The sequence below is a fragment of the Pseudochaenichthys georgianus genome, chromosome 11 (assembly GCF_902827115.2).
Source record: "Pseudochaenichthys georgianus chromosome 11, fPseGeo1.2, whole genome shotgun sequence".
NCBI lineage: Eukaryota > Metazoa > Chordata > Actinopteri > Perciformes > Channichthyidae > Pseudochaenichthys > Pseudochaenichthys georgianus.
Genome location: NC_047513.1, coordinates 33,242,387 through 33,255,320, shown reverse-complemented (window position 1 = coordinate 33,255,320; position 12,934 = coordinate 33,242,387). Strand labels below are relative to the sequence as shown.

General features: G+C 43.4%; 1 protein-coding gene across 2 annotated transcripts in view; it reads right to left on the bottom strand.

The window, feature by feature from the left end:
* The window catches only part of LOC117454923 (AT-rich interactive domain-containing protein 1A-like), a 109,829-nt gene that overhangs the window by 34,988 nt on the left and 61,907 nt on the right, over positions 1-12,934 (bottom strand). For both annotated transcript variants that reach the window (XM_034094204.2, XM_034094205.2), the window contains 3 exons: positions 5,985-6,225; positions 3,858-3,950; positions 2,323-2,493 (listed from right to left, as the gene is read on the bottom strand). In XM_034094204.2, coding sequence (XP_033950095.1) covers positions 2,323-2,493; positions 3,858-3,950; positions 5,985-6,225 — 505 coding nt within the window. The remainder of the gene's footprint in view (positions 1-2,322; positions 2,494-3,857; positions 3,951-5,984; positions 6,226-12,934) is intronic.

Genomic DNA, 12,934 nt, shown 5'->3' with positions numbered 1-12,934 from the left:
CGATGACTCGCCAGCAACAGGCGGCCACTTCCACCAGTCTGCTGACGTCATGTGTTCATGTGTGTTGGAGGAGGTGCTCTGTAAGGAAGTCTGAAGGAAGGGGCGGATTCTTTTCGGCTGTGTACTTTCACATTTTAGTGCACTCGAGCCGGTTTCTGAAACGTACCTACCCCACCTTTAAGCCTAACCCTATCCCTTTTATTTTAAATCGTACAATGTCTGAATTTCTTTGACGTCCGCGAGGAAAATAAATGGCTCAGAGCCTCAGAATACTGACATCTGTCTAATTTGTTATTATTTGGTGCAGGCACGAAACACACTACCAATATAAATACATTGCTTCTAAAATCGTTCTGTGTCAGAATCTGTATTTTTTTTTAATCTGTTTTCCTTCGAATTTGTTATTATTTACATTGCTTTTAAAATTGTCCTGTGTGACACGAAAAAACTTTTTCCGCCAAATCGTCTTGTTGGTGAACACGATTAATTTCGTGCCTATAACACGAAATGCCGTGAGACTGTGTTGTTACATCAGAGTGAAAGTCTTGTAAAACAGTGCAGGTGTTATGTTTGAACAGTCCTGGTTATGCAGATTTAGCCAAAAAGATTCATCAGATAGGTTTCCATTTCCTCCGGCCTATAAAGTCTTCTGCTTCCCTGATGAGCTGCAGACGTCCTGATCTAAGAGGTTCCTCTGCAGCCTGATGGATCACAACTTCTTCAAAAGCACAGAAACCATCGGAGACTTCAAAGTGCCTCGTGTGTGATTTCATAAGTGAGAGGGAACTTCAAAGCCTTTTTTTTAAATATATAAATCTGGGCCATCTATGAAAGTGGGATGATAGAGCGACAACTCATTCATAATATTTTTTTACGAGTTGCCAAGCAACACATTGCTTTGCCTGCGTACACCGTCACTTTGCCATTTAAATAATTGAAGCAATATGAAGGGAAGATGTGAAGCTGCAGCTTTAGGAAATATCAGGTTTGCAACTCAATAAAGTAGTATGGTATAATTATTGCAATATTTGTTATCAATGTGCCATAGGCTCATCTCCCTTTGCCCTTATATATATATATATATATATATATAAATATATATTGAAGATCACAGGACCCGTTCACAATATTCTTGACGAGCTGCAGAGAGAACGCATGCATTTAAAACACTTTTGCAATAGCAGTAACTTATTATATATTTGCAGTTTTAATAAATAAAGTATTGAAACATTTGATTCAATGTTCCGCATGCTCATTTCCTTTTGCAGTGGCTTATTTATCGAAGTATACAGGGATGACTGCAGGACGACAACTTACGAAAGCTACTGTATAATTGACTCTCGCTCCGCGGTCTCACACAACGAGTAGTAGAAGTAGTAGGGAAGAAGTAGGGAAGAAGGACGGAGGAAGTAGGGCGGAAGGACGGAGGAAGTAGGGAGGAAGGACGGAGGAAGTAGGGAAGAAGTAGGAAGGAAGTAAGGAAGCAGTAGGGAGGAAGTAGGGAAGAAGTAAGGGGGAAGTAGGGAGGAAGTAGGGAAGAAGTAAGGGGGAAGTAGGGAGGAAGGATGGAGGTAGTAGGGAAGAAGTAGGAAGGAAGGAAGGAAGAAGTAGGGAGGAAGTAGGGAAGAAGTAAGGGGGAAGTAGGGAGGAAGGATGGAGGTAGTAGGGAAGAAGTAGGAAGAAGTAGGGAGGAAGTAGGGAAGAAGTAAGGAGGAAGTAGGGAGGAAGGACGGAGGAAGTAGGGAGGAAGGACGGAGGAAGTAGGGAAGAAGTAGGAAGGAAGTAAGGAAGAAGTAGGGAGGAAGTAGGGAAGAAGTAAGGAGGAAGTAGGGAGGAAGGACGGAGGAAGTAGGGAGGAAGGACGGAGGAAGTAGGAAGGAAGTAAGGAAGAAGTAGGGAAGAAGTAGGGAAGAAGAAAGGAGGAAGTAGGGAGGTAGTAGGGAAGAAGTAGGGAAGCCGTAGGGAGAAAGTAGGGAAGAAGTAAGAAGGAAGTAGGAAGTATGTGGTGGAAGACAGCAGGGAGCCACACACACAACACACACACACACACTTAATAACTTTGATGGGAAGTTGCAGCCATAGGAAATATTGACTTTTTTAAAACTGCAAATATATAAGCATTGCAACACTTTAATGAATGGCTCATTTACCTTTTCATTTGTCCATTATGATATATCATTAATAGTTGCAGGATTGATAATATTTGGAGGATTGGAAAAAAGAACCCTGACTAACTGACACTGTTCTCTCCTACGTTTTTGTCCACCAGTGAAGAGGGCATATAAAGCTGTTGCCCGCCCGCCCCGACCCCCCTTGCCTCACCTTGCGGACCGTACTGGACCCCCTGAGGCCCGTAGTTTCCCATGGAGTTGTTCTGGGGATATGGTCCCATCCCAGCATGCATCTGGCCTCCAGAAGACTGGCGTGGAGATAAGGCGGAGCCAGGCTGTCCCGGGGACCCGTACGGAGGCATCTGAGGGTTACGCATGTACACTGGAGAGGATCGTGAGAGAACGTCATTCAGGGTTCTGCAGCTTAGGGCGCTTTAGATTTAACACTTCTTTGAAATACCCCTCGGAAATAAAGTTAGGACAAATTGTCTGCACACCTCTATGCAATTCGGATACCTGCGTGATGTCAATGAGAGAAGCATACGTAATTTTATAGAGAAAAGATCATTTATTTTAATAACAAATTAAGGCCTTTTTGACCAATACATTCAAGGCTTTTAACGCCCTTTTAAAGACGCCATCAGGACTTGCATGACCTTAATGCGAGAGGCATTATTTGAAAATAATATCTCAGAAGAAAGCCACACATAACCAAAAAACCCATTTTTTTTTACTTTTGAAAAATGTATTCAAGTCATTTTTGTACCAATAATGCATTTTAGGCCCAATCCCAAACCGCCCCCTACACCCTATCCCTACACACTACCCGTCCGTTTGCGCGGAGGGTCCGCCACATTAAGTGCCTTTCCAAACCAACGAGTGTGGAGGGGGAGTGGGCTATCAAGCCCTCAAACAGCGAGTCTGCAGCGGTGCTGACTGGAGACCGGTCTCTACCTGACCGGAGTCACGCTGTGTGTGGCCGTCAGGAAACAAGCTGTGTACAAGTAGTTCCAGCAAACATCCACTGATAAGCTGCGATGTTAACGACCTCATGATGACCTCATAGTTTTTAACTTAGGATCAAACCTGTGTTTAGTCTAGAAAAAGGTAAATGTGTGCATTTTATTATAAAGTTGTGTATATTTACAGACTGTTGAATGAAAAGAACTTTACAAAAAAGTAACAATTAAAGATGTTTGGAGTTTTATTTTAGTTATTAATTTTTAAGAGATGCTGATTTGAAACCGTTGATACACTTACGGCATTTCCTGTTTGTGCCGGAGAGAGGGGAGGCCGTCCCAAAGCTTGCCGCTGTATTTACTCCCTCCATCTGACAGGAGGAGCCTCGTTGAGCTGCGAGTCACTCCGTCACGGAGAGGAGTGTGTAGGGGTAGGGTGTCGGGCGTGGTTTGGGATTCAGCCATAGAGTGATCAATTCAAAGTCTTTTAAGACTTTGAGGTTTTGAATAAGATATATAGTTCTTAGTAAAACAGCTCTCTTCTCTGTTAATGCTTCAGTAACACATCATGTCGCTGTGTGAAGAACTTCGCTCTTCACTTCCTCACAGACACACAGTGTGTGTGCCGTTACCCTCGGGTGAGGAAGTGTTTACAAAGGCAAAAAAACACACCTACGAGCAGCTGAGGACGGAGCCCTGTTGCCGCTTCTTTGAAACACACCGTATAAGCATGATTTGAACCCGTGTTGTGCAGAAACACTCTTGATACAGGACGTTTGACACTCACCCCTTTCCTGGCCCATGGCCGACTGGTTCATGGGAGAGGAGTGCATGACGCTGTCTGACTGAACGCTGGGCGGCCGTGGGGGCATCTGATTACCTGAGGAGAGAAAACACACACAGGATAAACTTTCAATGGACTTCCGAGGACATTTGCTCGTCTCTGTAGCAGCGACTTTTTGGGAAACTGTGTTAAATCTGTCAGGAAGAAATGGAAAAGACAGCTGACCAACTACTTTACTTTTACTGATCCGACTTGTTGATCATAGAGCTATGGAAAAACATAGTTATGGAAAAAGGCATCTTTGTTGAAACACACACACACACACACACACACACACACACACACACACACACACACGGTTTTCACTGTCATAACTCCACTGTAGCTATGACAATGAAAGGCTTGAATCTTATTAAAAACGACAACACTTTTTGTTGCTGCCCCGTGGCATTCTGGGAGCTGTAGTTTTATAACAACAGTTGTTACAACCACGACTAAATGGAGTGTCGCCAAATGACTAAAATCGTACAGATGTCCACTCCAATCTTTTTGAAATATTGGCCATCAAAGCACCATAAGCCGATCAAATAAAAATAAAAACAGACACTCTGACGGCGTCCCGTTAATCTGCGCTGAACAATGAGTCGTCGTAACTTCTGAGTCTCTGCCGTCTGGAGCCTTTCTGGCACCGTGTTAGAAAGCGTCCCATCTGGCATGGCACTCCATGAATTACAAATGTTATCTGTTATGGATTTGTGAGGGGAATTCAAATCTCTAGATCTGTCTGCTGTTAGTTTACTCCATGTTTCACACGGCATCCAACTCCATATCTGACAACAAAGCTCCTATATTTTTTAGCAGGTGTTATTTTTACCTGCAGGATAACTACCGTACTTTTCGGACTATAAGCCGCGACTTTGTTCCCCATTTTTTTTGTGCAGCTAACGGCCACTAGGGAACCTCCTAAATCTATGGATTTTACAGGTACAATTAACCACCTTTAACCCTATGGGCTCTAGGACCGGTCCGCGCCCGCCACCTTTAAGCGGCGGGCTCCAGCAGGAAAAGCTGGAGGCCGGAAAGGAGTGAGACAGGTAGCGCGCCAAAGTGAAAGTGGAACCGAGAGACAGAACGAGAGCAAGGCAGACGGACAATTTAGCTGCTGCGGCTTATATGCAGGTGCGCTTTATAGTCCGAAAAGTACGGTAGTATTTTTAAATGGACTGTACTTACATAGCGCTTTATCCAGTCTTTAAGACCCCTCAAAGCGCTTTACATTAGGGCAGTGCGACTATGGCTATAATCACAATTATTTTTGGTCAATAATTGATATCACGGTTATTAAAAACGATTATCCATTTACTTTGAAAACATCCATTTATTGAAAAAAAATGTAACAGTATGTTTTTAACAGTTGATTACCCTGAACTTTAAGTAGAATTAAACTGAAAAACCAATTAAAAAAAAAAAGATTTTTTTTTTTTTTTTAAATAAAAAATAATAATCGTTTTATTTCGATTACGTCGTTTTCGTAATCGTTGCAAGCCAAAATCGAGATTAAAATACGATTAATTGCACAGCCCAACTTTACATACTACATGTCATTCACCCATTCATCCAGAGCAGTGTACCTTACTCTAGGATCTAACATTCACACACACTCACACACCGTTGGCCTTGCCATCAGGAGCAACTCAGGGTTAAGTATCTTGCCCAAGGATACATCAACATGTTGACTGCATGGGCAGCGATCGAAACCCACAACCTTCTGGTTGAAAGACGACCGCACTCCCTCGCAGCCACAGTCGCCCTTATTGCATCCTAAGCTGCTCAATAAATTAACATTTGATCGAATATAATGTGCAATCGCACTGAAGTAAGAAGCGCTGAAGTAGACCTTTGAAACCTCTTTCTGAATTAAATAAAACCAACACAGAGGACAAGGGCAGACTTTATATTCAAGCCGAAGCAGAATGACTTCTCAATTATACTGAAGTTATTCAATTTAAAGACATGAAATGAAACCAGAGGACAAAAGAGAGAGAGAGAGAGAGAGAGAGACAGACAGACGGCCCCGAAATTGGCGATCGGAGCATCCCTATATTTCAAACACCAGTGCTGTGTCTTTACCTGGCACGGCAGCGGGGGAGAGGGGTCCGGTTCGGGACGGGGTGACGCTGGCAGGTGAGCCCACAGGCGAGGGGGAGGGTCCTCTGAGGCCCGGCAGGTGAGGAGAGGTGTGCGGAGAGAAGGGAGACTGGGCCGGGTTGCTCTGTTCTCCCTGACTGCTGGAAACACCCGACGTGCTGACCCCTGGACTCAGAGCCCCCTCGGTGCCGGTGGGGAGGTCGTCTATGGAGCCCGAAAGATCCTGGGAGAAGAGGAGAGAGAAACGTTAAATATAGGTTTTACAGAAAAAGTTATTTAAGTCTCGAATTCTGGCACACTTAGGGTTTTCATCAGAGGACTTTAAGGTCCCCTAATATACTGTTTTTCATCAATATATCACAGGTCTCTGATATATACAGAGCTCTGATTGGCTGAAACACCAAACATGGCAGCATTACCCACAATCCCCTCTGTTTCAGCCCTGTTTCCAAAGTGCTGATTCTCTGTCTGTTACTTATGAAAATAAGGAGCCCCTCCCCACGCCCCTCTGAGAGAGACTTGGTTACAAAGAACTCACTGGTGCTCTCGGAGGACATTCAGATGATGTGTGTGGCTTCCAGAGAGAAAGAAGCGGTAAAATAAATAAATATTCGAAGCAAATTATCTCATGATTGTGTTTTGGGGAAGGTGAATGTTTACACACACGTTCCGCTCACGTGGAGCCCATGTGTTCAGCTCAGAAATGCAAGCTCATCTGCCAGTCACAGCAGAGTAGGAGTAGGAGGAGGGAGGGGGGGGGGGAAACACCAGCAGGGAGGAGGAGGGAGAGCTCTCATTGGAAGGTGGCCAAACTATTCCCATAGAAATCTCACACTCTCAGGCTGGCTGCAGCCCCGAAGCCGGCGGTTTTGCACTTGAAACGGCGCCCGATGCTATTTTTGGGACATGACCTGATGGAGGAACCCCAGAGGGAGTGACGGGAGGAGAACGCTGATTCACAATCCTCCCCCACCCTTTCTCTCTCTCCCTCTCTCCGTCTCCCTCTCTCTCTGGTGAATGCACACATGGAGGCCTTTTTCTGACCCGCGACTAAACCATGCAACCTGAAACTGAGCGCTTAATAAGAGTTTAATTAGTGGACATTCAAGATGCAAGGCTTTTATTGTCATGCGTACAGCTACAGTGTATATGTCGATGTAAATCTTGGGTCACGGGCTCCTCCAACAGTGCAACACATAACATAAAATAGTGCGAATAAAATAGAATAGAAGTAGCGCCATAAGAGTCTGTATACAAGTGGTAAATAATGCTCGAAAACTAGGGCTCGACGATTCGAACAAATATCAGGATTTCTTTAGATTTCTATGGATATTTATGATGATATTGTAAAATTAACAATTTTAATTTCTCTTAGTAGGTGAATGCACAAACTTAGGGCTTTCTGAACCGCGACCAAACCATTGGCTGATCCCCAAGTTGTTTACAGAAGGACTTGGCGAAGAAAAATCTAATACCCAAATCTTTTTGTACCAAATATCTTACATAAGCTTTCACATTCATCCGTGGGTTTTGCATATTTTAGTCCCAAGCGGCTCTTCCACTTCTTTTAAACTTGTAAATAAGTCTCCTGGACATTATATTGGTTTGCTCGTCGGCCATTATTATAACACACATTCAAGCCTTATTTCAGCGAGCTTCTGTAAAGCCTGCTATTTCTCACTATAGAATAGTATTAACCTCGTCTCAAACGATGTCCTGTTGGGCTCATAAATGGAATGGAATTGGGCTTGAAACGTGTTTAAAAGTCTTTACATCTGAACATCTAATAAGGTATGGTAACCTTGAAGGAGTGAATCTTATTGTCCCCATCTTTCCAGTACTGTATATCCTGTCTTTTATTGTTTATCACAAATTGATAAAGTACCAATATATTTCTCAGCTCTCGTTCACAGATCTGTGCGAGTGTCACGGAGACGCGCCGGAGTTAAAGAGCAGAGATCAAACAGCATCACATTCATGATTAAACAACCAGGAGAAAGCCTCGTCACATGACCTACATCCCACCCACTCCCCTCCATCCAAACCCCCGTCTCCCACACTCAGACATCACAAGACCGGTCATCTGACGGCTCGTTCTCCACGATGGCCGCCTCAAAAGCTGCCATTCATCAGAGATGGCAAAAGTACACACTTCCTTTACTCTAGTAGAAGTTCAGATACTCGTGTTTAAACATACTCTGGTGAAAGCAGAAGTATTGACTAAACGTCTTTACTCAAGTCAAAGTAAAGAGGCTTTGAAGTGTCCTTCAGTAAAAAGTACCCATAGCTAGCAGCTGCTTTAAAGAGTACCTGACCTCCCTTTATATCAATAGAACAATAATGTCATCGTTAGCTAATGAATGTTTCCATGCTGAACAACGGCAACATGACAACGTTTCCATTGGTCCCTCTTCTTTAGAGAAGACCAGGAAGTGATGGATACACGGATCGTGTTCCAATCAATAGGCACGCAGTGACTCTGAAGAATAATGACCACGCACCAACACACATTCAGACTAAAGGAACCAGCTGTTTGGGAAATGAGAGAAGTAGAAAGTACAGGTATTTGGGTTCAACATGTAAGAAGTAGAAAGTACAGGTATTTGAGTTCAACATGTAAGAAGTAGAAAGTACAGGTATTTGAGTTCAACATGTGAGAAGTAGAAAGTACAGGTATTTGAGTTCAACATGTAAGAAGTAGAAAGTACAGGTATTTGAGTTCAACATGAGAGAAGTAGAAAGTACAGGTATTTGGGTTCAACATGTAAGAAGTAGAAAGTACAGGTATTTGAGTTCAACATGTAAGAAGTAGAAAGTACAGGTATTTGAGTTCAACATGAGAGAAGTAGAAAGTACAGGTATTTGTGTTCAACATGTGAGAAGTAGAAAGTACAGGTATTTGAGTTCAACATGTAAGAAGTAGAAAGTACAGGTATTTGTGTTCAACATGTGAGAAGTAGAAAGTACAGGTATTTGAGTTCAACATGAGAGAAGTAGAAAGTACAGGTATTTGAGTTCAACATGTAAGAAGTAGAAAGTACAGGTATTTGGGTTCAACATGTAAGAAGTAGAAAGTACAGGTATTTGGGTTCAACATGTAAGAAGTAGGGTTGCCAGAAACTGACCATGATCAAAATCGATTATTCGGCAGCCCTGGCGAATAATAATCGATTATTCGACCCCCCCCCCCCCCCACGGGAGAAAAAAAAAAAAAAAACTCAGACAAAAGGAATTCCGTTGTTTTCTTTACTAGAACATGTTTAACAGTACAAACAACAAACAAGCATGTCATCACAACGACGACTTCACCCAAGTGGTAATGGCCGGCTGTGCTGCGTCTTTCTCTGTAACCTCGTTGGCGTGCTTCGCACTCAAATGCGAACGCATTGTTGAGGTTGAGCTGTGATAGACCAACGTCTTTTCGCAGAGCTTGCATTTCACTTGCTTTGGACTTGTATGTTCGAAGTAGTTCCACGAGGAGGAACTCTTTTTACCTGCCGCTTTGTTCATCTTTAGTCGTACGTGTGAGGGAGAGGGGGGGCGGGGTCGGTGTGTAGCTGCTGCAGCAGCAGTCTGCTCTGCACGCAGGCTTCCTCCAAGTTTACAGTAAAACAAACTGGGTGTGACCAATGGCCATTTACAATTATTAATACTATTACTATTATTAGCATATATATATTTATATATATTTTGGTTGAAACTAAGCCAGAAAAATAAATAAATACATAAATAATAAAAAAATATATATATAAATAAAATCGATTTTTAAAAATAATATTCGATTATGGAGACTGTAACGAATATTCGAATAATCGAATAATCGCTGGCATCCCTAGTAAGAAGTAGAAAGTACAGGTATTTGTGTTAGAAATGTAAGAAGTCAAAGTAAAAAGTCGTCAGAAAAATAAGCAGTGGAGTAAAGTACCAATACCAGAAAAATGTACTTAAGTACAGTAACAAAGTATTTGTACTTCAATACTTCCCACCTCTGCCATTCATCAGAAAAACTCATTCTGCTCCACCAACCCCTCTCTGACCCAGACCACGGGGGTCAAAAGGTTAAGGGTCAATTCCTGGGGTTGACTGGCTGCACAAGATATAACGTGACGAGTCACACCGAGGGAACGAGGGCAGGATCCTTCCTTTATAGAAGCAACCTTTAAAAAAGTGGGATTCAGAGAACTCAGAAGGTCCTTAAATGAGAATAATTGGGTAAAAGTATACAAGAATAAGCCAATAAGGTTACTTAAACTACCTTATGTAATACACTTAAGGTTGTGATTTATGCAAAACATTTCCTTAAGCTAAAGGGTTGATAAAAAATGCATAAAACCTCTTAGTCTGTCACCTTGCCAAAGTGTTCTTGGTAGTCTCTGTCACAGCATATGGCACTTCAGTTCAGTTAGCATGGATATGCTTCAGTTATACTATTCTTTAATATATGGACACGGCAACGTGATTTTAAAAAGGCATACTTATTGCCTTAGCTAATAATAAAGAGGTATTCAAAAATATAATTTTGTTATTGATCTCACTCAAAACAACAATAAGCGAATGTCCTTGAAGGAGATATGTTGTACCAAGTGTCCTTAAAATGTGTATTTCTGCAAATCCACCAAAAAGACTTGTATTTAAGCCCAGAATGAGAGCACACACACACACACACACACACACACACACACACACACACACACACACACACACACACACACACACACACACACACACACACACACACACACACACACACACACACACACACACACACACACACACACACACACACACACACACACACACACACACACACACACACACACCACACACACACACACACACACACACACACACACACACACACACACACACACACACACACACACACACACACACACACACACACACACACACACACACACACACACGATTTTCCCCAGCTCAATACTGCACAGCACCAGCTTGTTCTGCTGACTGCACAAACCGGACAGAAACGAAGGGGGAGGAGAGGAAGGGAAGAGAGGAAAGGAGGCGAGTGATGCTGAGAGACTCGGCTTCTCAACCCGCTCATTACGAGAAACCAGATGAGGATGAGCATCAGGAGGAGTTGAGGGTGAAGTTGTGAAGGTGTGTGATTTCACAGAGAGAGCCGCTTTGAACATGACAATTAGAGCAGCTTAATACAACAAAAATATCTGCATGCACGTAGAAAGAAAAGGGGGGAGATGCGCCGAGCTGTGTTGTGTAGAGAAGCACAGAGCTGCAGTTCTCCTCTCTACGGCAGCCATTTTGTGCCGGTTTCCCAGCACTGCACTAACGGCAGAACAGCGACGGCAAAAATACTGCAAACTGAATTTTAAAAAATGCAATCTAACGCAATTATTGTTGGTGAATGTGGGGGAAAGTCTTTTAACTATTATTCCCATATCCTCCTCTCTGAGTCATCGGCTCCACTAATGTATTCCATTTGCAGATTACTTCACTGAATCAATCAAGCCGAGCCATTAGTCTGCCGACGTCTTTCCCTTTTTTCTCCTCACGAGGAACAGAGAGCGGGAGAGATAATTAATCGGATGTGGAATGTGTGACCCTGCTCTGTCGTGTAACTAGATCTGGCGGTGGAGGTGGTGTGTGTGTTCAGAGTTCATCCCTCAGTCACACACTCTCTCTGACCCACTCTCCTGTCAATCTCAGACCTCAGGGTTGCTTTGTTCGGCAGAGTTCCCTTTTTCTCAAGCCTCCAGATGCTGAACATAATGGAAAGTAGTGAAGGAATGACTCTCGAAAATGAAACAGAACATGATTCAGCACATTAGCGTTATATTTGTGTATATTCTACTATGAATAACTCTGCACTTTACAACTGCTCACTGCACTTTGCTGTCTAACTACTTGACAATAAAGATGAATCTAATCTAGCACTTTTGCTTTGCTCGTGCAGTTGTTGATAGAATCGTCTTAGAAGTGTCATAAAAACAACGGTTGCTTACAAGTGAATAAATGAGACGACTAAACGTCTTCACACCCAACATTAGCCACCTTTAGCTTAGCGGTGGTGACGTGAAGTCATGTGACCGTGCTGTAGTTCCTTTATAGCCCAACATTAGCCTCCTTTAGCTTAGCGGTGGTGACGTGAAGTCATGTGACCGTGCTGTAGTTCCTTTATAGCCCAACATTAGCCTCCTTTAGCTTAGCGGTGGCGACGTGAAGTCATGTGACCATGCTGTAGTTCCTTTATAGCCCAACATTAGCCACCTTTAGCTTAGCGGTGGCGACGTAAAGTCATGTGACCGTGCTGTAGTTCCTTTATAGCCCAACATTAGCCTCCTTTAGCTTAGCGGTGGCGACGTAAAGTCATGTGACCGTGCTGTAGTTCCTTTATAGCCCAACATTAGCCTCCTTTAGCTTAGCGGTGGTGACGTGAAGTCATGTGACCGTGCTGTAGTTCCTTTATAGCCCAACATTAGCCTCCTTTAGCTTAGCGGTGGTGACGTGAAGTCATGTGACCGTGCTGTAGTTCCTTTATAGCCCAACATTAGCCTCCTTTAGCTTAGCGGTGGCGACGTGAAGTCATGTGACCATGCTGTAGTTCCTTTATAGCCCAACATTAGCCACCTTTAGCTTAGCGGTGGCGACGTAAAGTCATGTGACCGTGCTGTAGTTCCTTTATAGCCCAACATTAGCCTCCTTTAGCTTAGCGGTGGCGACGTGAAGTCATGTGACCATGCTGTAGTTCCTTTATAGCCCAACATTAGCCACCTTTAGCTTAGCGGTGGCGACGTAAAGTCATGTGACCGTGCTGTAGTTCCTTTATAGCCCAACATTAGCCACCTTTAGCTTAGCGTCGGCGACGTAAAGTCATGTGACCGTGCTGTAGTTCCTTTATAGCCCAACATTAGCCGCCTTTAGCTTAGCGGTGGTGAAGTCATGTGACC